At 32.3% G+C, this 27,828-nt stretch overlaps 2 protein-coding genes across 2 annotated transcripts; both read right to left on the bottom strand.

The window, feature by feature from the left end:
• LOC148619943 (uncharacterized) lies at positions 1-26,127 on the bottom strand. Its single transcript, XM_088577064.1, has 14 exons — positions 25,854-26,127; positions 22,993-23,184; positions 22,563-22,654; positions 22,100-22,238; positions 21,713-21,841; positions 21,267-21,491; positions 7,009-7,200; positions 6,574-6,665; positions 6,112-6,250; positions 5,723-5,851; positions 5,355-5,501; positions 4,121-4,300; positions 2,322-2,397; positions 1-1,388 (listed from the first exon to the last, which is right to left on the bottom strand). The coding sequence occupies exons 1-14, from the start codon at positions 25,903-25,905 to the stop codon at positions 1,190-1,192; spliced, it is 1,983 nt and encodes a 660-aa protein (XP_088433190.1). The 5' UTR covers positions 25,906-26,127; the 3' UTR covers positions 1-1,189.
• Positions 14,129-21,259, bottom strand: LOC148619944 (uncharacterized). Its single transcript, XM_088580390.1, has 3 exons — positions 19,076-21,259; positions 15,447-15,501; positions 14,129-14,874 (listed from the first exon to the last, which is right to left on the bottom strand). Exons 1-3 carry the CDS (start codon positions 19,137-19,139, stop codon positions 14,385-14,387), a joined length of 609 nt encoding a protein of 202 aa, XP_088436516.1. The 5' UTR covers positions 19,140-21,259; the 3' UTR covers positions 14,129-14,384.
• Positions 26,128-27,828: the final 1,701 nt, after the last annotated feature.

Here is a 27,828-nt window from a genome sequence, read left to right as displayed (position 1 = left end):
TAAGAAACTACATGTTTATTGTTTTTTGAGAAAGCAGATGAAATAATAATAAAATAATATTATGTGATAAGGAGTACACATTCACCATTCGACCACGAAAACTGATTACAAAACGAAACACAAGAAAAAAAAAATAGGCCTCCCAGAAACGAGGAAAAAAAAACGGAAACAAACCACCCCGCCCCCACCCCCCAAAAAACAAAAAACAAAACAAAACAAACAAACAAACAAAACAAAACAAATTAATTATAAATATCGAAAAAAAAGTTATTACCTCTAGTTGATGTATTATTTCTACCTCAAACAGGATAATATCAACAAAATAATAATAAAAAAACATCAGCATTTAACAATGACTTATATTTATCTATAGTAATGGATACATAGATACAAAGGTCAATTACACCTAGTAATCGTCAAACATCTCCCTTAATGGAATAACAATAGAACAGCTATAGGAAATGTTGGAATGAAAACATCCGTTTCGTGTGGATATAAGGATATGACCAATTACAATCAATTGAATTCAAATTTATAAGGAAATTTATTTCTTCCGGGGATCTATATGTTAGAAAACAACAACGAAATACATACAACATAACCTAAATTACATAGAAGTGTTCTTTGTATACATGTAGTTAAAGACTTGCTATCAAATTTGAGTTTTTCCTTATAAGGTAAAGTAAAAACTGTCAAACACATCCGTCATGGAAGAGCACATGGTCACATAAATAGGAGATCATTATATACAGGTAAATATAAGTCACATTCAACAGTGTTAGTTATACCCAAGATGCACAGGTCAAACAAAATGAAGAAAAAGTACAAGTACACAAACATTTCCCAATGACGTTTTATTGGCAATCCATAAACAATACAGTGAAACCTACTTAAACCGAACCCAGCATGATGACCTGAGCAAACTAGATTTCTTCTTTTAAAATCTCCTCATATTAAGTTCAATGCATTTCGAACCTGTTCATTACAAAACAAATCAAAGCAATTTTTACAGTCTAAAAAGAGGTTTTGTTTATTCAAGTTTCACTGTATATTGCAAGGACATTTATACAGGGAACATTGGATAACAAGGAGAATTACATACATAATGACTGAAAAACAAACAAAAATCAAAGAAAAAGAAAGATTTAAACTTAAACAATATCTAGTTTTCTTACTGAATCATCTTTGATCAGCCTATGATTTTAAATCCTTTGTTTACATCATCATACACATCGTTGTAGCCACCACGGCGTGCGGGCGTGTCGCAGGCGTCGATGTATGTGTCACGAAGGCGTACTTTATTGGCATATGGTGATTTAGAAGGTGGTGGGTAGTTGTCACGTCGGGTTGTCTCGAAAGAAGGTGGAATGTCAGCTTCTCTTGATTTCCTAGATTCATAGTTTATACAATTCAAGTAATTATGTTTTCACCAATGGCGAGACTTATCATCATGAAAACATCAATTACATCTGTAAATATATTTTAACGTTTTTTCAAACCCAAATGTTCTAAGAAGGATTAGAGATTCTTGCGTGTTACAAAACACGCAGCATGATGCAGGTTTTTGAGGAAGCAGATATGAAATAATAATAAAAATATATTATGTGATAAAAGGTACACATTCACCATTCGACCACGAAAACTGATTACAAAACGAAACACAAGATACAAAATATACCAGTTTTATATAAATATTGTAAATTTCGAAATACTGTACACGTGTTTCAAGAAGTAACCTCTAATCAGCAAGATACTGCAAGATTTCATAAATAGGGAAGATAATATATATATAATTCGGGGTCAGACAAGTCTGACTCGTGGGTTGGTTAATACCCTCAGGGAACTTATTTGTTTCGTTATGTTCACTTATGCACCTGATAAATGCTGAATTTAAGGTTACGTTTGTTAGCTCTAGAACAAAAAATGTTTGATTTATGTTTTCTATTATCGTATACCGAAATTCACTGAACAGTTTCCATTCCTCAAAAAACCTAAGACGTTTGTCTTCTTGGTTTTATTTCAATTCAAAAATATTACTTATTACCATGCTGCTTATCAAAGTTAACGTTTCTTTTTTGCGTGTTTTGTCCCTTTTCCCAATATTTCGTCTGGCTATTTTTTTCCGAATTGTAATTGTAATTGGTGTTCACAGTTTCGGTTTATTTTACACTTCTTACGAACGGCCCCTTGTACTTTTGATAGTGACTCTGGTTCTGAACGGATTCCTTCGTTTACGTATCCAATTACGAGATTGTTAAGTCGACTTTTATAATCCAGTTAATTTACTATAAAATTTACAACTACAGATAAAAACGACTCACATTTTCTTGAGCTTCAAAATAATAATGATGATGACGAGGAGGAGTGTGATGATGAAAACACAAACAGCTATCACAACTGAAAATAGTTAGTACAATTTAGGGAATTAGCACTCTGATAAAAGATCCGACTTTTATTGAAATGCGGTATTTATATCATTGTTAAGTTAAACTATAATGACATCACACGACATCTTAGAGGAAGACCTAAAAAATACCTAGAACTCAAATTCAATGACTAAAACATTGGCAGCATGTCTATCGCTCTACCTTGAACAATTAAAAACTGCATACCATTTCTATAAATAACCTTACATTTCATATACACGATTGGTGTTTTTGTATTTCATCATACTTGATATTATAAGTTTGTTAACGTACAAAATAAGATATATACAAATGGAAAAAAGAAATTCAATAGTTTTCGAATATTCGAATCCTTAAAATTGCAAATATTCGCTTGAATGTTTTACACAATGCCAAGTTACAGTGTAGATCATCGGCAAAAAGTGAAAAAAAAAGAATTCCAATTTCTGAAATGTAAAAAAACCTGAACAAAAAAAAGAAGATTTTATTGCAAAATTGAAAGCGTAAAAAAACCACAAAATGATAAACACACGTTTTTATCGGAAATCATATATCACAATCCCATATCTAAAATATTCTACTTTTTTCAAGAGCAGATTTGTGAAATCGTTTTTTCACCACCTATCTGTGTTCGTTAAGAAATTGTTTTTTCAATTCCATATCATGTAAATTTGAATTGGAATGTTTTGGAAAGAGGAATAAGATCTCATGTATTGAAATATTGAAAGAAAAAAAATCATTTTTTCCATCAGTATATGTAAAAAAAATACCGTTAATTTACTATTCAATCCGATTTGAATGACAAAAGTATCATTTATGTTTCGGGGAAAAAAATTGATTATGACTTGTTATACAATTTACTAATGTAGTAATAGAGGATACTAAACGATATTTATGATGAATTAAAGAACATTGAATGTTTATTTGATGCCAAGCATGTTGATAAACTTTACGGCTTCTCAGTTAATGATCCATGTAAGTGTTGATCAGTGTATAAACATTTTCATAAAAAAGTATCAAAGCATTCGAATGAACAGTTCATACATTGTCAATTGATATTAATTAATAATACAAAGGGACACTTCGTGCAACTGGAACTTAATTGAGAAACTGTATCAAGATGCCATTCTCAGTTAAATGATTGATTTTATTAACCTTGCCCCGTGACTTTTGAAAGCCGAAAATGAAAAAGGGACTACAAGTATTAAACCTGAAGCATCCTAAAAGAAATTCAAATCACAAGTGAGCAGTATGATTGAGTCAGTAATGAAGAATTATGTTTGGTTCTTCCATATTCCTTTTTGAATCATTTATTTTCATTATAGCATAACAATTTTTTGTTTAAATTTGGTTTTGAATTGAAAAGTCATAAACAATCATTTTTCTGTCCAGGATCATGTAACTACATAAAAGCTGCAGTCTTGGGTGAAATTCATATAAGGAAAGGGTTAATATTTGCATTAAATACGAGTTTTTTGTATCTGTTTTGTTTATAAATTGAATGCATCACTTTTCTTCCATTAATATTAACGTTGGTTTTCCCGATCATTCGTAAAAGGACATTTTTGACAGCATTGGAATACAAAACACTTTACATTATACGGAGCTTAATTATTTTAACGCTAGAGCTTGTAATAACTTAGCTGACGAAAAATGGCCAATAGAACCTCTTATTTGTAGCTATATCAAATTCGTTATGGAGTGTGATAACATACCCGAGATTGGCAGTGTGAGGAAACGTGGAAACTCGTTTTTATCACCATTGTTCCTAGATTTCATTGGATGACATGCCTCTTTGCATAGGAAGGGTAACTTTGTCGAACAGTTTTCTACTTGAAATGATTCATTTGATGTCATTACAATGCCTTTGCAATCCCCAAATTCAACAGATTGATCTGAAAAAGGTATAATATTTCACATTCTTACTCTGTATTTTTATGTTTTGTAGGTTGATATGATATTGAAGATATGACAGTAATTCGTAAGTTGAAGGCTTATTGGCATTATGTGTATTGACAACTGTTAAAATCAAACCAAACAAATACATTTGTAGATAATAACTTATGTTTTTATTTGTTAAAAACTTTCTGAATGATATATATTTTTCGGGTAACATGTTATTTTGTTCAAACTGATTTGGTACTGTTACATTATTTACATCCATTTATACGTTGTCCGCTTTTCAAAAGTTCCGAAACACAATAACGGTATTATTACGGATCAGAAAATTACGAAAATTAGAAATTGGTGCTAAGTAATATCTCTATATTATATACGATAAAATATGGTTTGAGAGCAGGCAGTTGACAATTTGATATTTACAAGTGTTAACTGGAACAACCTTGTTTTTCCAAAATAGTGTAACATTCTTTGAATATCATTAAAACAATACAGATAAAGAATGGGTCATGTACTATGTAACACTAGTGTCGATAATTCCACCTGTTTATTAACAGGGATACTCGTCCTTTAAAAGTTTGGAAAAAATAAAGAAACTGATACGCACTTGCCAAAAACTAGGATAAAATATAAGAATATTTCACTTCAATACGTTTTAATGTGATTGTTTTGGGAATCTTACTTCACTTTATTGGTTTGGCAAAACTATAGTCATCAGTTTTCGGCTTACATACATAGAATGAGTATGTATATTTTCATCAACAGATAAAAATAGGGCTACATTAGGTCTATATCAAAATTGATCCTGAAATGAATCCTTAGTTTCGTAATGTCTTTTTTAAGGAGATTTTGGTCACATGCTTTAGCAACTTAGTATTCCTATCATAAAAAGCTATTATATCAAGCTCTGACATAACGTATGAGTTAAGTTTACATTTTTACATTTAATCGGTATTCTTGCCATCCCGCCTAGAAGACACAGATTGTCAACATGAATAATATCTAAAAAAAATCCAAAAAAAAAAAAAAAACTAATATAATAACTAATACCTTCCATAGTCAAGTGTGTCCGAAATATCGATGTCCAGTAAAATTTGCTAGCTTGTTGAGTATAGGTCAGATTTCTTGGAATAATGTGGTAGCCTTTCTGTCGACATTCGTTTTGATAGCCATACCAGTTCGTTTGACCAATTTCAGCTAAAAAGGTGAAACATATACCGTGGAGACTTCAAAGTTCTTGAACAGACATTGATGAAACTTGTGAATAAAGATATAACAAAAAGATCTGATCATACTGGTTTTTTACCTAACTAACAAATTAAGTGATGTATTTTTTCAAATGTGAAAAAAATGACATGTGTTAGTAACACATAAATGCAATCTATAAAAAATAATTTATCATCTGACTAAGAACATACTTTGTGTGGATGTGCAGACATAGCCCAGTTTATCATTGCAATCCTTTACTATATATTTGCTTTTATCTTCTCTGTCCCTAGCAATGCATTCCTTTTCTATATATTTCGTTGAAGGAACCAGATCATCGACTGAAAATTAAAAAAAAGAGATCTGTTGGACGAATAAAAGTAACTGTATGGTAAGCGTACACATTCTAAGATATTTAGACACTAAAATGACCAACAATCCTACACACTTGTGCCCTTCTTGTTCTTTGAATATTTGACTTTGAAAGACCTTAACAACACCAAATTAAGCACTTTAGTTTATTCAAAGTTAGAGACTGTTTTTGACATTATCACATTTAAGTCTTTTTTACTTATCTTCTAAAACAATGAACAACACCTACTTTTGACATATTCAAAAATCATTGTAGATCCTCCTTCTGAACATGCAAACTCTGATGAATCATTTTTACAAGTTTGTTTGCAGTCTTTCAGTCTGTAATCCACTGTTGGTTTTGTATTCAAGCAAATGCAATCCTTATTCTGAAACCATATACTACTTCATATTTTGTTCACAGACATTCAGATCATATCCTTTCTTTATTTAAATAATTTCTAACATAAGTTAAAGCATTTTTAACATTTTGCTATGTTTTGTTGAATTATATGTAGGTTTGTCTACAAATCGTCTTTCCAATGGGCGCAGTTAAGGGAAATTAAATATGTTTATTCGTCATCAATGCTTGACACGTAATGCCTAATGTACGTTTTTGTTACTACAAAAAAGAACAAAAATCAGAACCAAATTTATGAATGCAAAATTAAAGTACTTAAAATAAAGTGCATTAAATAAAGATAAGACAAACCTCGTAAGCAAAAAACGATTTATCCGAACAATAGAAAACACATCCATCTAATGATGCTGATATTGTTCTTTGCCACTTCTTAGATGTACAACCTACACATATAGGATTATTTGTGTATTTTTTCTTTAGTATTATAGACATTCAAAAACATTAATATTAATGTTTTTGTTTTTTTTTTTTTTAAATAACAAGTATGTATCATCTTCGGATTTTCATATCTACGTTACACAGTGGAAAATAGTATAAATAAAGAAAATTTGTAAAAATGAAATTGATGAAAGTAAATACCAAATTACAAAACTAACCATGACGGTTTATGTTCTTGCATTTGAATGCAACATTAAAGAGTTCCTATTGTCTATCGATTTTTTTTTAAACTGAAAGTACACTTAAATCAACATTTTCATTCAACATTAATAATGCACTTGATCTTACCAATAAATACTGTCCATTTAGAATACTTGACTCTTGTTCCTGTCCAGGCATGTCGTTTGTTTGCTTGGGTGTTTAGTATTTGAGTTATGTTTGAGAGGTCTGCACTTTCATCAATATGCGTTTTTGTTGCTAAAGTACAAACAGTATAACCTGTTTTCCAGTCAGTCGCAGGTAACCCAAGATAAAGAGAAGCTGAAAAAGTATAAGTCGTGTTAGTACGTGGACGGAGATAACACCCGTGCACCTCCAACAGATCAACTAAAATATACCTCCCAGTTATGAATCATTTTGTCGGCAAAAAGTAAACTGAAGCATTTTACATTTTTATTTTGCACTATCTCTGCATTGTTGAGGCAAAATTCCAATTCTGTGTTTTTTATCCGTCTAACTTCATCTGTCTACAGAACCAAGTAATCTTGCATATATAGATATCACCAAATAGCCAAAAGTTTCCAACCCTACCACAGAAATTGCGGTAACATGTAGGACTTTGGAGTAAAATGAACAAAATATGTATACTACCCAAAACAAATCTCTAAAATTGACATTTTATTTTCAGTTTCAAAACCTCTAGAGTATTTATGCTTCAGTAAAAATGCCTTGATATTTTCAGTTGAGTACCATTAAAAATTATTATTCTGCGGTTATCATGATGACGTCTGGTGATTTTCATAGTCAGAATTTAACACAATTACATAAAATTGGATTTCCGATATGCTTATAAGGAAGTCGCACATCAATAAAAAAACGTCTTTAATTTCGTATTACGCGAATAAGTTTAGATATGCATTACTTTGGCTCATTAGAAAGCTTAGCCGCTAAACATTTGTATTTGAAAGAGAAATCTAGAAAACCAAGATTCGAGCGAAAATCAAAAGAATGTAATCCAGGGACAAAGACCAGACATGGAAAACAGGCACACACAACAAGGAACATAGAGTAACCAAAATAATACATACAAAGTAACAAAAGTAAACGAGCAACTCAAACCCCACTAAAATGGGAGCATGTATCATGTGCACCTGTACGGTAATCGTTATGTGCTTCTCTAGGTTATGTAACTAGAAATTCCCACCGAGTTGCTCATAAAAAGTCAAGTCCAGAGTAGTCGAAAGAGCAAAGGAAAACGGTGACACGTTGAATAAATCAGTTTTGTGGTTTTCGTTACGATCCACGAGTTCGTGATTACGACAAAGAACCTCTGTAGTGATGACGTCAATCTTGTAGCAACAAAACCCTTCTCCGGAAGCCTAATTGTAAGACGTCTAGCGCGATACAGAAGGTCTGTATAGTTACGACAAGCTCTGGCATAACTTTGTGTTTGAAAACTCCATACGGAAAACCTGAAGGGATGTTGCAACAGATGACAGGAAAATTGACAATACAGAATGAAAAGTCATCAAATTTGTCATATAGTTTGGTCAATAGCTGTCCTTTACCATCGACCTCTAAGTGTCCGTCAAGATTTGACTGACTTTACAGTGTCTGTAGTATCCTTTATCTCAAGTTCTTTGGGGTAGGTGCGATTTATCACACCCCGAGACTTATATTATTCAACGATAATATGTCATTTAAATAGCGGAAACTGAGAATAATGGTTCTAGATTATTGGTGTTCTTTTTTTTTTCATCAGATCAGGTATAAAGTCAGACTCATATAAGAGTGACAGAATCGGTGACGGAATAGGTCAGGAAGTAGAGAAGCGCATTTATTCCCATTGGATTGCCGACTGTTTGTTGTACGCCAACCACACTGGACAAATATGTTGTCGATAAACAATCCCAGCGTAATCAAAAAAACATTTTCTTCGGTATATTTGGAAGTATAAGGAATCTCTAGCAAAGAACTTCATATTTGAATCGTACTGTCTGTTTTGATCAATAGCGATGTTTTTAGGCGGAATTTTAACTGAGTATTGGGAAAAATAAATAAAGTCATAGGCTTTAATGCTATTGTATTCTGATAATAATCTTGAACTGAGGATTTCCTTTGATAGCTGTAAGTATAAAAAAGATCAATTTTGAAAGAGGTTTTGTGGTACATTTTGCAGATCCAGTTATGCAGCGTTGTTTGTATAGATTATTGTGGAGTTTAGGAATCCAGTACTTAGTTATAGAAAGGACGTTACGGAGAAATTCGTTTTCGATAGTTTTAATTTTCCGTTATGACGTGACTGGAAGGACTATATTTGAGTGAGGGTAACAACAAAATTACCGCAAACTAGTCTGATTCATAATCAAGTCCAAAATAAATCTGGCAAAATAGATATTACGCCACCGGAGCAGCTGGTACCGCACTGGTCCTGATTTGGTACAGACACAAAATAATGGGTTAAATCTAGGTTTAACAGCGTGCTAAACCTCCCTATTCCAATGCGGCGTGAATTGAGAGTTTTGGAAACAACATTCAGGTTTTTTTTGCCTTGAGGTCCTCATTCTCTGCGACATGCAAAAGCCTTTTATAAATGAGAATTTGGATGTAATAGGTGAAGTTTAGGAATATGAAATAATCGGTATTGATTTGTCTTTGAATTACAAAGGAAAATTGTTCGTGACATTTGTTAGGGAAGATGTTAGCTAAATTAATTTCAGCTGAACCTATTCAAGTTTGTAAATGCAATAGTCAATCATCAACTGTTTTCTGACTATTTGCAACTTGCTTTTCCTCAATAAATAAATAATTTGTAGACGAATTTAACTGAACGTCGAATAATAATTGTTGAATGCTTAGCCAAATGTGACTAGAATGATACATTTTAAAATTTTCATTTTCCAAAATCAAAACAAAAAATTATCTCAAATCATTTAACTTCTAATCATACCTACCTATTATATCAATCAATGGAACAAATCCACAAACTTGAAATATTTTTATCATATTTAAACGCACAAACCCGTCGCAAAATGAGCGATTATAGCATTTGTTTCCTTGTGTGAATCATACATCATTAAATTTGATAAGTATTTCTCTATCTCGCTGTATGGCAATTTCCGAGTTAAAAAAGATATATTTGCATATCCATAAAATTGTATATAAGTTTCAATATGTGACCACACGAAGTGCTACACTGCTTGAGTAAGGGTTTCCATTATAGGGGAACTTAGTAAACAATTTATAAAACTGCAAAAGAGCTCATTGATGCAGACAAAAATAGTTCACATGAAATTCAGCAAGAGTTTATACGTGTGTAGATATCTTAAATGCATTACAGAAAATGACCTCAATATACTCTAAATATGTTATTAAGTGAAACTCCATGGTTTATGATTTGAGAGCATAGACTACATGATAGAGATTGAAGATGACTCAAAAATGTACAGGCTAGTCAAAATTAACAAAAAACCAATCAGCACATGATTGTGTGCATATAAATGCGAGAGAAGTTTTTCTTCGATGCGAAGAGGGACAACTCGGCTACTTTTGTAAGATTAATTGTAAAACCTATAAGGTTGCAGTCTTTTTAAGTGAATTTTAGAAATTAAAGCCCGAACGATTAATACTTCTACATTGTAGTTTTATTTTGAGTTAATAAAACTTCTGTTTTTACTCAAAACAAGTTTTTTAGTTTTACAAGTTGATATATATACTTTACTTTGGATGAAAAATAATGAAATGAAACAAAAGTCAGTACAGAAAAAGGCCAAAAAAAACAAACAAACAAAACAAACAAACGAACAAACAAACAAACAAACAAAAGAAAAAAAGGGGGCGCATTATTTTTTTAAGCCTTTATGTTTTTACGTAGTCCCGCTCACTGATATCACAACAGTATTGATCTGATAACTGTTCATTGGTTTGTATCTTCTTACCAACTATTACTTTCACAAAAATTATTTTAATACAAATGTAATTTGCATCAAGAGAACTTGCAACCCAGTTTGTCTTTTTTAGATTTTTTTTAAAAATTAAGGCACCTAATGAGAGGGCCTTTTTATTCTATGCTCTATTCAACGATTTGCGATTTGTTTGATGGGATATTCTAAGTAATAAAATAAGTCACATCTGCTTTGTTTCGTCATGTGATAAGAGCAAATACTTTTTTCAATTGGGACAATTTTTTTTCACACGAAAACTAAAGGAATGATACATATTAATCCGGATTTATTTATGGAGATTCAGTTATAAATTGCTTGGTTTGTCAAATGAGTTTTGTTATAAATTACGTATATAAATACTAATTAATTATATAAACTAAAAATTTAGCCTCAGCGATATTGTGTTAGCGTAATTTCTAGAATTCGACCAAGGCTGAAGGGTACCAATTACCTTAGAATTGGAAGTCACCATCCCGGCACAAATCACGTGTTGGAAATAATGTAGAATTATTCCCAGTTGACCTTGGTATTAAGATGAGATCATTTGGGTGCCTGCATACTACTATTACTTCTGTGAGATCAAACTCAGTTGCTTGGACTTAAACATATCATGTCTACCTGTTCGACTGATTAAACGCAATGGTCCTGAAATGTATTACACTTGTGGTCGGACGTTAAAAATATCATGTCTACCTATTCGACTGATTAAACGCAATGGTCCTGAAATGTATTACACTCTGTGGTCGGACGTTAAACTACAATCAATTGATCGGTGTCTTTTATGTAAGTTGTCATTATTTTCTGACTGCATTACATGTAAGAAGAGTGCAACATTGATGAACAATCTTAAAATTATATAAATGTATGTGTTATTGTGATGTTGGGTCTTTTGTTTGGAACTTTTATATTTTTCAATTCAGAATGAGAACTATTTTAAGAATATACGCTTCATTTAATATTTCTACTTATTACTACGCACAATATCATTCTGTCGTAATTTCAATAGCATTGATGGACAATGGAGTATGCTACAACAAAAATCAATGAATAAAAATACATTGATAATATATGAGAGCAGATAACGGCAGCAGTAAGTCAATCTTAGGACGTTGAAGAATGTAAACGGAATGAATTACAACAAACACTAATCAAATTGATATTGCAAGAGTAATCAAGGGAACCAAAGTTATAGCGGTAATCAAAAGAATGTAATCCATGGACAAAGACCAGACATGGAAAACAGACATACACAACAAAGAACATAAAGTGACTGAAATCATACATACAAAGTAACAAAAGTAAATGAACAAATATTGATATGCTCTACACTAGTTTTAAGGAGTAACATCTCATCAGCAGCATTAGCATCAACTAAAAAGGAAGATCTCAATTCAAATAGACATTGTATACAAGAGATATTCGAAATAGGTAGCCAATTCCTTCACTGAGAGGTTCTAACATGTTCAATGATGAAATACTCTTAATCGATTGTATTTCACTGCAATGATCCTTAAATTGGTAAAATTATATTTAAGTTTTTAGGATTGTTTTATAAAACAAAGTTTTTCATGTGCCAACCGCCGCCTGGTGTTTGAATGGACACCCTGTTGAATAGTTTTATTATGCAAATTTGGCGACGAAAAGCCCGTGGATATATTCGTGCTACTTATGTACTTGTTTCAATTTTTTGTACGTATCTATGATTTGGAATTTTTCATGAAGGGAACAATACTAATGGATTCAATGGAATTACTTGGAAGTAATGACTTTTTTTGTTAAGCCGCTCCTGTGTCTATTTTAACATTTGTGAAAGGTTTCTTTGGATTCGGTAACAGATTGGAGGACAGCGAAATAAATAAATCGGATTTTAGTTTTGTTATGTTTTTGGCAACTGAAATTTGGTGAGATGTACTTTCATCTACAAATTGTAGGTCTGATTTACACAGTGAAGATTAACATAATAGATTACATGCTTATTTATTAAAATGCAATATTTCGACAAAAACTGAAGCGTTCGCATTACCTGTAATGGTACTGACTTGGTACGATCATTTCCGATGGAAATAATAGATTAATCCAGGTATAATAGCGCACTGAATCTCTCTCTTTCACAAGGATTTGTTTCGAGTATATTTCAATACAAACATGCCATATAAAACAGCAAAAAGTAAATTCAGTAATTAAATACTGATGCTGTTATGAAAATAAATCGTATGTAAATCTTTTCTCAGAAACAGAATATTGCTCCATAAAATCTGGATTTTGGAAACAAATCTGCATCATCTAGGTTCAAAGGCCTGCCTAATAGATTACTTCCTTAATATAACTTATATTTTTTCTGCATGTAGAATTAGAATCTATATGAAACTGACTTTGAATGAAAAAAAATAATGAGTACATTATATTGCAGACTGCATTGTTTTAATTAAACGTTACCCTTGAGGAAGAGCAAACCGATCAGAAACGTAGACATTGACTGTTTATATTTGATGTTACATTTTGTGTCCGTACATGGATGTAATGTGGGTCATGACGTAGCTAGACTCATTGCATGTTCAAAATCAAAGTGTTAATTTATATTGCATAAGAAACAAAAAGAAAAAAAAATCGATGTTGTCACTACCTGTGTACCGTTCCAACTCCGTTCTTATCTATGGATTTTTCAATAATATAATGTCATCTCGTTGAGAAGATAAAACATGTGTTTAATATTGTTAACATCATTTTGCTATTATTTTCACATATATGTATTTGATAGTTGCATTTAATCGGAGAAAATCGTATCGTTATGTGTATATTTGTAGCAGTCGATCGTAAATCTAACGCTTGTAGATTGGGTAAGCAGAGTCATGCAGTCAATCTGCCATCGTAAAATCTACATCTACAACGACGACAAAACCGTTATCTCCTATATCCAGATTTACTTATAAAGGTTCTAAAACAATAAGTTTATTAGTCGAATGAATTTAATTACAATTTAAATGTAAATGTGTGTAATTAAGTCTTGAAGAACCTTGGTCGTCTCGCTACAGCATGATTTCATAGATTCGACATCGTCTAAAACATACAAAAAACTTCTTTTTGGAAGTCATTGCCTTGACGCGAAACTCGCGGTATAAATAGTATTGGTTATCAAATCGTTTGGAGTAATGATAACGTGGTTATTTTGGAGACACACCAACCTGTAGGTTGTTAGCCCTGTAAGATTCGTCTCAGATGGTGAGAATAGAACAAATCATGGTCTGTCCATGAATACAAGAATAAAACAATGATTCAATGTCTCAAAATCATATGAATAGATAAAATATGGCACCTCTATTTATATGAAATTTATTTGTTATTCGGTTTCACAATAGTGATAATAATACCAAAGAAAAAATCATTGTTAAAACAATGTGCTTACATTCTATTTACAATAAACGAATTGAAATCATAAAATGTTTAAATCACACTGTCGTTCTCTCAACTTTTAAATTGCCATATTTTGCTTTAGGTTTGCTCAATGACACAGGATAATTTATGGATGTCTATGGTATCTTCGAAAGTTGTCTTCTGTAATCTTTAACTTTCAGTTTCTACAATTGAACATGGCGATTTATAGGTGTCGTTTGCATCTTCACATGTTGTCGTGGTCGAATATTTGTTCATCTCATTCAAGCATGCATCGGTCGAACCGCTATTCATATCTAGATTTCCTTCTCTATCAGCATTTACTTTTTTGTTCCTTTTAGACGTTTGCAAACCTCTTTTCCTCAGAAACTTCTGAACCTCCGATTGTTTGGCACTGGCTAAGACTTTCCGCCAAAACATGCTACTATTATAATATGTATTTGGTTCAAGATAACCGGTCAAATCGCCATTGTTCCTACGTAGTGGGTCTAAATATCCTGAATTATTTGGAGCCTCGTATCCCGAATCGGCCATATATTCTGGTATATCGACAGGAAAATCATAGTTAGAAACATACTCGTATTGAGATTCAGGCATCGACTGTGTTTGTAAAAATTCTGTGTACAAATGCTGCTTGAATTTAGATCGTAACACCCCGCACCTTAAATGATTGCATTGAACATAGTAAATACCATATATAAAATAAAATAAAAATAAAATAAAAAAAACATTTAAATCAAAAGTAACTTTCCACGATATGGATTCATTATACATAAAATTAGTAAAACATGGTTTATATAGAGTAAAATGATAAAACTATCCATCTAATAAAAATATTTATCAACAACGGTACGAACGACAGATTAATTTTTTAATCTTTTAAGATTAAACACAGTTCAATCCGTATAATAAAGTTAACAAAACAATCTAGAAAGACGATTGTCTTCGTGAATACATTTATTTAGTGAAATTAACTTTGCACATGGCGGCTTACAATCGACAAAATGACATGATTGTCATTGAAATATTTGTAAAAAAGGAAAACATGAAAATGATAAAATTATTTCAAAATCGTTATAAATACATGATGTCGAAGATGAATGGGATGTAGCAAAATCATCGTGTCATACAGTGATTCGTGTCGCATTGTTGATTATATGAACTTTGAATTAACAAGAGTGTAAAAACTGTGACCTCGGAGGCTGTAAACAACTACATGTAATAAGTACCTACCCTATAACCACAGATATTAAACACACTATAATTAAAACGGTTACTGCAATCACAACTACAATAAAAAACAAAAGAAGACAATGTTTTCAAGTCTGTTCTGTTACCATGATATGATATATAATTATAACGAGAGTAGGTATGGTGTATATGTCAAAGAGACAACAACCCTATCCGGATGAAAATATCAACCCAAGGCCATTTATTGGTCTTCAATGAACGATGAGGCAACCCTCGTACCACAGGGCAGGTTGTAGCTGGCCACAAAACATCATTATACACAGATATAGTGGCATACTGCTTCATCGTATCAGGCATTTTATAATGTATAGAAGTAAAATTAAAAGCATAAAAGGAGATAAAAACTTCCAAAATATGTTAGATTTAGAAGGCTATTTAATGGTCGTTCCCGCGACGGGACTCAATTTGTACTGCTGTGAAAGAATAATTGCTTGCACAAGATCCAGCGTTTTTGACCACTAAACAAGCTAGACTATCTACAATGTTATCTTTAGCTTACATGGTAATATCTACTTGAATGTAGAATCTAGGATTTGGACCTATATAACTAAAGAACAGCTCATTTATACAGACACATGCAAAATCATTGCACATGAAATTCACGGAATTTGAAATTCTTTGAAATCCACCATGGTTATCACGTGAAAGAGTGACCAAAGGAACCAAGATTCTAGCGGAAATCAAAAGAATTTAATCCAGGAACAAAAACCAGACATGGGAAACAGACACACACAACAAAGAACATATTATTACTAAAAAACGAAAAAAAAAAAAACATAAACAAATAATGAAAAAGTGCAAAGCACCAAAGTAATTTAGACTCCACTAAAACTGGGAGCATGGGCTAGATGCACCGGCATTCATCTTTATTGAAAATTACAGATGGATTTCATGGGAAAAGCCGGTTGACCTAATCTGACCTGGAGTTTTGCATAACATTTATTTGTTAATGTATGTCAACTATAGGACGAACAATCAAATGAAGTTTCAAGTAAAATTAAATAGACTTCTTGAATACGTCTCACAATGTGACCTCAATAATATGCTGTATATCATGTCTCGCCTTAAATGTCCCTGAATTACATTCTTTTGATTCCGCTAGAATTTTGAATCACTTGATTACTTTTTGAAATGTATGATAAAAAGGGTAATCAAGGGAACCAAGGTTATAGCGGTAACCAAAAGAATGTAATCCAGGGACAAAGACCCGACATGGAAACAGACATACACAACAAAGAACATAAAGTAACTAAAATCATACATACAAAGTAACAAAAGAAAATGAGCAACTCTGACTCCATTAAAAACTGGGAGCAAGGACAAGGTGCACCGGTAGGGTAAGCGTCCTCTGTTTGTCTAGAAACACCCGCCGAGTTGCTAATAAAAAGTCAAGTCCGGGGTAGACAAACGAGGAAAGGAAAACTATGACGACCATAAAACTTCTGTAGTGATGACTTCAATCTTATAGCAACATAATCCTGTTCCAGAAGCCTATTTGTTAGAATTCTAGTGTGATACAAAAAATCTGCGTAGTTTCGGCAAGCTCTGGCATAACTTATGAGTTTTGATATGAACACTCCATACGCAGGTCCCGAAGGGATGTTGCCACAGATGACAATTCTGAATGAAAATTCATCTCGTTTGTCGTAAAGTTTTACTATCGATTTCAAAGTGCAAGTCAATATATGAGGCTGACTTCACAGTGTCTGTAGTATCCTTTATCTCAAGTTCTTTTGGGTAGATGCGATGTATCAAATCACCGAAATTAGCATTGTTTAAATATAGTTTCTATGTAGCGGAAACTGAGATTGATGGATCTAGCCAAACGATAGTCTTTCTTTCTGATCAGATCAGGTATAAAGTCAGCCTCATAAGAGTGAAGGAATAGGTCAGCAAGTAAAGGAGCACAATTTGTTCCAATTGGAATGCCGACCGTTTGTTGAAAAACACGTCCACCACACGGGACAAATATCTTGTCGATTAAAAATTCCAGCATTTTGTAAACATCTTCCTCTGTATATTTGGAAGATGATTTGGAATTATTTCTTACAATGTATGAGGAATCTCTCACAAGAACTATATATTTGTATCTAAGTGTACCATCTTTTTTAATAAAAAACAACGATGTATAATGTTTTTAAGTCGGGATTTAAACTGAGTATTGGGAATAGAAGTATACAGTGTTGAAAAATCATAGGTTTTAATGCTATTATATTCAGATAATAGTCTTGAACTAATTGTTTCCAAAAGATCTTTCGAATTTTTCAGGATCCACATTGAATTGGTACCACTACGGGAGTAACAAGTGTTGTGGTAGGACTGCAGACCCTCTTTGACAGTTGTGAGTATAGAAGTTTTGAAAATTGACAACTAAAGGTCCTATATGAAATTGATCCAACGTAACCAAGCGCATGGCATGTGAAAGTTAGAACAGCCTTTCTACGACACAAAACGGGACAACTTTGCTGTTTTTTCAGTTAAGGATTTATTATAGATCTATGGATCTTGTGAGGAAATATACCAATTGTCAAGTCTCGTTGGTTTTATTGTTGTTGTTAAAACTATGTTAGTTGCAAGATGTCATTCATTTACTTTCAGTCTTGAAATGATTAAACTCGGAAGAAGTTTAATTTTTCCATCAGTATATGTATGAAAATACCGCTAATTTAATATTCAATCCGATTTGATAGACACGACTTGTATCATTTATGTTCCCGGTTCCCGGGGAGAAAACAATTATCATTACGACTTGTTATATACTGTACTAATATAGTGATCATGGAGTATACTAAACAATATTTATTGTGAATTAGAGAACATTGAATATTCATTTGATGCCAAGCATGTTGATAAACTTTACGGCTTCTCAGTTAATGACCCATGTAAGTGTTGATCAGTGTATAAACATATTTATAAAAAAGTATCAAATCATTCGAATGAACTGTTCATACTTTGTTAATTGATATCAATTAATAATACAAAGGGACACTTCGTGCAACTGGAACTTAATTGAGAAACTGTATCAAGATGCCATTCTCAGTTAAATTATTGATTTTATAAACCTTGCCCCGTGACTTTTGAAAGACGAAAATGAAAAAAGGGACTACAAGTATTAAATCTGAAGCATCCTAAAAGAAATTCAAATCACAAGTGAGCAGTATGATTGAGTCAGTAATGAAGAATTATGCTTGGTTCTTCTATATTCCTTTTTGAATCATTTATTTTCATTATTGTTTGTTTCAATTTGGTTTTGAATTGAAAAGTCATAAACAATCATTTTCTGTCCAGGATCGTGTAACTACATAAAAGCTGCAGTCTTGGGTGAAATTCATATAAGGAAAGGGTTAATATTTGCATTAAATACGAGTTTTTTGTATCTACTTTGTTTATAAATTGAATGCATCACTTTTCTTCCATTAATATTAACGTTGGTTTTCCCGATCATTCGTAAAAGGACATTTTTGACAGCATTGGAATACAAAACACTTTACATTATACGGAGCTTAATTATTTTAACGCTAGAGCTTGTAATAACTTAGCTGACGAAAAATGGCCAATAGAACCTCTTATTTGTAGCTATATCAAATTGGTTATCGAGTGTGATAACATACCCGAGATTGGCAGTGTGAGGAAACGTGGAAACTCGTTTTTATCACCATTGTTCCTAGATTTCATTGGACGACATGCCTCCTATTTGCGTAGGAAGGGTAACTTTGTCGAACAGTTTTCTAATTGAAATGATTCATTTGATGTCATTACAATGCCTTTGCAATCCCCAAATTCAACAGATTGATCTGAAAAAGGCATAATATTTCACATTCTTACTCTGTATTTTTATGTTTTGTAGGTTGATATGATATTGAAGATATGACAGTAATTCGTAAGTTGAAGGCTTATTGGCATTATGTGTATTGACAACTGTTAAAATCAAACCAAACAAATACATTTGTAGATAATAACTTATGTTTTTATTTGTTAAAATCTTTCTGAATGATATATATATATTTAGGTAACATGTTATTTTGTTCAAACTGATTTGGTACTGTTACATTATTTACATCCATTTATACGTTGTCCGCTTTTCAAAAGTTCCGAAACACAATAACGGTATTATTACGAATCAGAAAATTACGAAAATTAGAAATTGGTGCTAAGTAATATCTCTATATTATATACGATAAAATATGGTTTGAGAGCAGGCAGTTGACAATTTGATATTTACAAGTGTTAACTGGAACAACCTTGTTTTTCCAAAATAGTGTAACATTCTTTGAATATCATTAAAACAATACAGATAAAGAATGGGTCATGTACTATGTAACACTAGTGTCGATAATTCCATCTGTTTATTAACAGGGATACTCGTCCTTTAAAAGTTTGGAAAAAATAAAGAAACTGATACGCACTTGCCAAAAACTAGGATAAAATATAAGAATATTTCACTTCAATACGTTTTAATGTGATTATTTTGGGAATCTTACTTCACTTTATTGGTTTGGCAAAACTATAGTCATCAGTTTTCGGCTTACATACATAGAATGAGTATGTATATTTTCATCAACAGATAAAAATAGGGCTACATTAGGTCTATATCAAAATTGATCCTGAAATGAATCCTTAGTTTCGTAATGTCTTTTTTAAGGAGATTTTGGTCACATGCTTTAGTAACTTAGTATTCCTATCATAAAAAGCTATTATATCAAGACCTAAATGGCAAAATACCAAGTTTGTTGAAGCTTTAGTCTCAAATGTCCAGATTGGACAAAAAAACGCGTGTTAACATCCTTTCGTCATAGGAAATCAATAGACTATGCGCAGAAACAATACTTTTAGACGTCATTCCCACATTGTTGTAACAGCCCGTTAATCTTTTTCAATTTAGTGTAGCACATTTTAAACACAAAGTTTTATCAAAAGGTCGTTTTAGTGGATTAACTTACATTTTCAGTACATGTAAGCCTAGAAACTGAAATAATCTGAGGTATTATTAAAATTAATTGGGTTTCACTAAATTGTTTTTGGTAACTTCTTACAATCAGTGGATTGTGTAAGACAAAATAGACATTTAAGCTATAGATACCATACATAAACTTGACTTTATGTCATTGTAAGCGGGTGTTTAAAATTGCATTTTGAATTTTAGCCACCAGCGATGATTTGATTCTAAGAATTTTCTTTCCTGTCTGTCATTTCACATTGTTGAAGTTTTCAACAGATTTCATTGAAGAACACGATTGTCTTTCAGTCTAATCTTAATTTAAACTATTTAAAGAGTAATCAAGGGAACCAAGGTTATAGTGGTAATCAAAAGAATGTAATCCAGGGACAAAGACCTGACATGGAAAACAGACATACACAACAAAGAATATAAAGTAACTAAAATCATACATACAAAGTAACAGAAGTAAATGAGCAACTCGGACCCCAGTAAAAACTTGGAGCATAGACCAGGTTTACCGGTAGGGTAAGCGTCCTCTGCTTTTCTAGAAACATCCGCCGAGTTGCTCATAAAAGTCAAGTCCATGGTAGACAAACGAAGAAAGGTAAACTATGACCCGTTGAATAAATCAGTTTGCATGGTGCTGATGGATACCTCATAACGATCCACGAGCTCATGATGACGACCATAAAACTTCTGTAGTGATGACTTCAATTTTGTAGCAACATAACCCTGTTCCAGAAGCCTATTTGTGAGAGTTTTAGCGCGATACAAAAAGTATGCGTAGTTTCGGCAAGCTCTGACATAACGTATGAGTTAAGGTTACATTTTTACATTTAATCGGTATTCTTGCCATCCCGCCTAGAAGACACAGATTGTCAACATGAATAATATCTTAAAAAAATCGAAAAAAAAATAAAAACTAATATAATAACTAATACCTTCCATAGTCAAGTGTGTCCGAAATATCGATGTCCAGTAAAATTTGCTACTTTGTTGACTATAGGTCAGATTTCTTGGAAATATGTGGTAGCCTTTCTGTCGACATTCGTTTTGATAGCCATACCAGTTCGTTTGACCAATTTCAGCTAAAAAGGTGAAACACATACCGTGGAGACTTCAAAGTTCTTGAACAGACATTGATGAAACTTGTGAATAAGATATAACAAAAAGATCTGATCATACTGGTTTTTTACCTTACTAACAAATTAAGTGATGTATTTTTTCAAATGTGAAAAAAATGACATGTGTTGGTAACACATAAATGCAATCTATAAAAATTAATTTATCATCTGACTAAGAAACATACTTTCTGTGGATGTGCAGACATAGCCCAGTTTATCATTGCAATCCTTTACTATATATTTGCTTTTATCTTCTCTGTCCCTAGCAATGCATTCCTTTTCTATATATTTCGTTGAAGGAACCAGATTATCGACTGAAAAATTAAAAAAGAGATCTGTTGGACGAAAAAAGTAACTGTATGGTAAGCGTACACATTCTAGGATATTTAGACACTAAAATGACCAACAATTCTACACACTTGTGCCCTTCTTGTTCTTTGAATATTTGACTTTGAAAGACCTTAACAACACCAAATTAAGCACTTTAGTTTATTCAAAGTTAGAGACTGTTTTTGACATTATCACATTTAAGTCTTTTTTACTTATCTTCTAAAACAATGAACAACACCTACTTTTGACATATTCAAAAATCATTGTAGATCCTCCTTCTGAACATGCAAACTCTGATGAATCATTTTTACAAGTTTGTTTGCAGTCTTTCAGTCTGTAATCCACTGTTGGTTTTGTATTCAAGCAAATGCAATCCTTATTCTGAAACCATATACTACTTCATATTTTGTTCACAGACATTCAGATCATATCCTTTCTTTATTTAAATAATTTCTGACATAAGTTAAAGCATTTTTAACATTTTGCTATGTTTTGTTTAATTATATGTAGGTTTGTCTACAAATCGTCTTTCCAATGGGCACAGTTAAGAGAAATTAAATATGTTTATTCGTCATCAATGCTTGACATGTAATGGCTAAATGTACGTATTTGTTACTACAAAAAAGAACAAAAATCAGAACCAAATTTATGAATGCAAAATTAAAGTACTTAAAATAAAGTGCATTAAATAAAGATAAAACAAACCTCGTAAGCAAAAAACGATTTATCCGAACAATATAAAACACATCCATCTAATGATGCTGATATTGTTCTTTGCCACTTCTTAGATGTACAACCTACACATATAGGATTATTTGTGTATTTTTTCTTTAGTATTATAGACATTCAAAAACATTAATATTAATATGTTTGTTTTTAAGAAAATTAACAAGTATGTATCATCTTCGGATTTTCATATATACCTCACACAGTGGAAAATAGTATAAATAAAGAAAATTTGTAAAAATGAAATTGATGAAAGTAAATACCAAATTACAAAACTAACCATGACGGTTTATGTTCTTGCATTTGAATGCAACATTAAAGATTTCCTATTGTCTATCGATTTTTTTTAAATTGAAAGTACACTTGAATCAACATTTTCATTCAACATTAATAATGCACTTGATCTTACCAATAAATACTGTCCATTTAGAATACTTGACTCTTGTTCCTGTCCAGGCAGGTCGTTTGTTTGCTTGGGTGTTTAGTATTTGAGTTATGTTTGAGAGGTCTGCACTTTTATCAATATGCGTTTTTGTTGCTAAAGTACAAACAGTATAACCTGTTTTCCAGTCAGTCGCAGGTAACCCAAGATAAAGAGAAGCTGAAAAAGTATAAGTCGTGTTAGTACGTGGACGGAGATGACACCCGTGCACCTCCAACAGATCAACTAAAATATGATATTCAATAATCCTTATACCTCCCAGTTATGAATCAATTTGTCGGCAAAAGGTAAACTGAAGCATTTCACATTTTTATTTTGCACTATCTCTGCATTGTTGAGGCAAAATTCCAATTTTGTGTTTTTTATTCATCTTACTTCATCTGTCTACAGAACAAAGTAATCTGGCATATATAGATATCACCAAATAGCCAAATGTTTCCAATCGTACCACAGAAATTGCGGTAACATGTAGGACTTTGGAGTAAAATGAACAAAATATGTATACTACCCAAAACGAATCTCTAAAATTGACATTTTATTTTCAATTTCAAAACCTCTAGAGTATTTATGCTTCAGTAAAAAATGCCTTGATATTTTCAGTTGAGTACCATTAAAAATAATACTTCTGCGGTTATCATGATGACATCTGGTGATTTTTATAGTCAGAATTTATCACAATTACATAAAATTGGAGTTCCGATATTCTTATAAGGAAGTCGCATTAATTCGACTCTGTTATTACATCAACAAACACGTTTTTAATTTCGTATTACGAGAATAAGTTTTGATATGCATTACTTTGGCTCATAAGAAAGCTTAGAAGCTAAACATTTGTATGTGAAAGAGTAATCTAGGAAATCAAGATTCTAGCGAAAATCAAAATAATGTAATCCAGGGACAAAGACCAGACACGGAAAACAGGCACACACAACAAAGAACATAGAGTAACCAGAATAATTCATACAAAGTAACAAAAGTAAGCGAGCAACTCGAACTCCACTAAAAATGGGAGCATGGATCATGTGCACCGGTACGGTAATCGTTATATCCTTCTCTAGGTTATGTAACAAGAGATTCCCACCGAGTTGCTTATAAAAAGTGAAGTCTAGAGTAGTTGAAAGAGCAAAGGAACACGGTGACACGTTGAATAAATCAGTTTCGTGGTTTTCATAACGATCCACGAGTTCGTGATTACGACAAAGAACCTCTGTAGTGATGACGTCAATCTTGTAGCAACAAAACCCTTTTCCAGAAGCCTAATTGTAAGAAGTCTAGCGCGATACAGAAGGTCTGTATAGTTACCACAAGCTCTTGCATAACTTTGTCTTTGAAAACTCCATACCGAAATGCTGAAGGGATGTTGCAACAGATGACAGGAAAATTGACAATACAGAATGAAAAGTCATCAAGTTTGTCATATAGTTTGGTCAATAGCTGTCCTTTACCATCGACCTCTAAGTGTACGTCAAGATTTGACTGACTTTACAGTGTCTGTAGTATCCTTTGGGGTAGATGCGATTTATCACACCCCAGACACTAGGATTATTCAACGATAATATTTGTCATTTATTTAGCGGAAACTGAGAATAATGGTTCTAGATTATTGGTGTTCTTTTTTTATTCATTAGATCAGCTATAAAGTCAGACTCATATAAGACTGACAGAATCGGTGACGGAATAGGTCAGGAAGTAGAGAAGCGCATTTATTCCCATTGGATTGCCGACTGTTTGTTGTACGCCAACCACACTGGACAAATATGTTGTCGATAAACAATCCCAGCGTAATCAAAAAACATTTTCTTCGGTATATTTGGAAGTATAAGGAATCTCTAGCAAAGAACTTCATATTTGAATCGTACTGTCTTTTTTGATTAACAACGATGTTTTTAGGCGGAGTTTTAGCTGAGTATGGGGGAAAATAAATAAAGTTGAAAAATCATAGGCTTTAATGCTATTGTATTCTGATAATATTCTTGAACTGAGGGTTTCCTTTGGTAGCTGTGAGTATAAAAAAGATAAATTTTGAAAGAGGTTTTGTGGTACATTTTACAGATCCAGCTATGCAGCGTTGTTTATATAGATTATTGTGGAGTTTAGGAATCCAGTACTTAGTTATAGAAAGGACGTTACGGAGAGATTCGTTTTCGATAGTTTTAATTTCCCGCTATGACGTGACTGGAAGGACTATATTTGAGTGAGAGTAACAACAAAATTACCGCAAACTAGTCTGATTCATAATCAAGTCCAAAATAAATCTGGCAAAATAGATATTACACCACCGGAGCAGCTGGTACCGCACTGGTCCTGATTTGGTACAGGCACAAAATAATGGGTTAAATCTAGGTTTAACAGCGTGCTAAACCTTCCTATTCCATTGCGGCGTGAATTGAGAGTTTTGGAAACAACATTCAGGTTTTTTTTTGCCCTGAGGTCCTCAATCTCTGCGACATGCAAAAGCCTTTTATAAATGAGAATTTGGATGTAATAGGTGAAGTTTAGGAATATCAAATAATAGGTATTGATTTGTCTTTGAATTACAAGAAAATATTGTTCGTGGCATTTGTTATGGAAGATGTTAGCTAAATTAATTTCAGCTGTACCTATTCAAGTTTGTAAATGCAATAGTCAATCATCAACTGTTTTCTGACTATTTGCACCTTTCTTTTCCTGAATAAAGGAATAATTTGTAGACGAATTTAACTGAACGTCGAATAATAATTGTTGAATGCTTAGCCAAATGTGACTAGAATGATACATTTTAAAATTTTAATTTTCCAAAATTAAAACACAAAATTATCTCAAATCATTTAACTTCTAATCATACCTACCTATTATATCAATCAATGGAAAAAATCCACAAACTTGAAATATTTTTATCATATTTAAATGCACAAACCCGTCGCAAAATGAGCGATTATAGCATTTGTTTCCTTGTGTGAATCATACATCATTAAATTTGATAAGTATTTCTCTATCTCGCTGTATGGCAATTTCCGAGTTAAAAAAGATATATTTGTATATCCATAAAATTGTATATAAGTTTCAATATGTGACCACACGAAGTGCTACACTGCTTGAATCAGGGTTTCCATTATAGGGGAACTTAGTAAACAATTTATAAAACTGCAAAAGAGCTCATTGATGCAGACAAAAATAGTTCTTATGAAATTCAGCAAGAGGTTATACGTGTGTAGATATCTTAAATGCATTACAGAAAATGACCTCAATATACTTTAAATATGTTATTAAGTGAAACTCCATGGTTTATGATTTGAGAGCATAGACTACATGATAGAGATTGACGATGACTCAAAAATGTACAGGCTAGTCAAAATTAACAACAAACCAAACAGCACATGATTGTGTGCATATAAATGCTAGAGAAGTTTTTCTACGATGCGAAGAGGGACAACTCGGCTACTATTGTAAGATTAATCGTAAAACCTATAAGGTTGCAGTCTTTTTAAGTGAATTTTAGAAAATAAAGCCCGAGCGATTAATACTTCTATATTGTACTTTTATTTTGAGTTAATAAAACGTCTGTTTTTACTCAAAACAAGTTTTTTAGTTTTACAAGTTGATATATACACTTTACTTTGGATGAAAAATAATGAAATGAAATAGATGAAAACAAAAGTCAGTACAGAAAAAGGCCAAAAAAAAACCAAACAAAACAAACAAACAAACAAACAAACAAACAAAAAGGAAAAGAAGGGGGCGCACTATTTTTTTAAGCCTTTATGTTTTACGTAGTCCCGCTCACTGATATCACAACAGTATTGATCTGATAACTGTTCATTGGCTTGTATCTTCTTACCAACTATTACTTCACAAAAAATATTTTAATACAAATGTAATTTGGATCAAAAGAACTTGCAACCCAGTTTGTATTTTTTAGATTTTTTTTTAAATTAAGGCACCTAATAAGAGGGCCTTTTTATTCTATGCTCTTTTCAACGCTTTGCTATTTGTTTGATGGGTTATTCTAAGTCATAAATTAAGTCACATCTGCTTTGTTTTGTCATGTGATACAACAAGCGCAAATACTTTTTTTCAATTGGGAGAATTTTTTTTCACACGAAAACTAAAGGAATGATACATATTAATCCGGACTTATTTATGGAGATTCAGTTATAAATTGCTTGGTTTGTCAAATGAGTTTTGTTATAAATTACGTATATAAATGCTAATTAATTATATAAACTAAAAAACTAGCCTTAGCGATATTGTGTTATCGTAATTTCTAGAATTCGACCAAGGCTGAAGGGTATCAATTACCTTAGAATTGGAAGTCACCATCCCGGCACCAATCACGCGTTAGAAATAATGTAGAATTATTCCTAGTTGGCCTTGGTATTAAGATGAGATCATTTGGGTGCCTGCATATTATAGGCTATTACTTCTGTGAGATCCACCTCAGTTGCTTGGACTAAAACATATCATGTCTACCTGTTCGACTGCTTAAAGTTAGATATTGTATACAAGAGATATTCGAAATAGGTAGCCAATTCCTTCACTGAGAGGTTCTAACATGTTCAATGATGAAATACTCTTAATCGATTGTATTTCACTGCAATGATCCTTAAATTGGTAAAATTATATTTAAGTTTTTTAGGATTGTTTATAAAACAAATGTGCCAACCGCCGCCTGGTGTTTGAATGGACACCCTGTTGAATAATTTTATTGTGCAAATTTGGCGACGAAAAGCCCGTGGATATATTCGTGCTACTTATGTACTTGTTTCAATTTTTTGTACGTATCTATGATTTGGAATTTTTCATGAAGGGAACAATACTAATGGA

The sequence above is a fragment of the Perna viridis genome, chromosome 4, assembly GCF_037379345.1.
Source record: "Perna viridis isolate PV_CMFRI_1.1 ecotype Kerala chromosome 4, ASM3737934v1, whole genome shotgun sequence".
Taxonomy (NCBI): domain Eukaryota; kingdom Metazoa; phylum Mollusca; class Bivalvia; order Mytilida; family Mytilidae; genus Perna; species Perna viridis.
The sequence above is the reverse complement of the archived record's forward strand: the minus strand, read 5'-3'. Positions and strand labels throughout refer to the sequence as shown.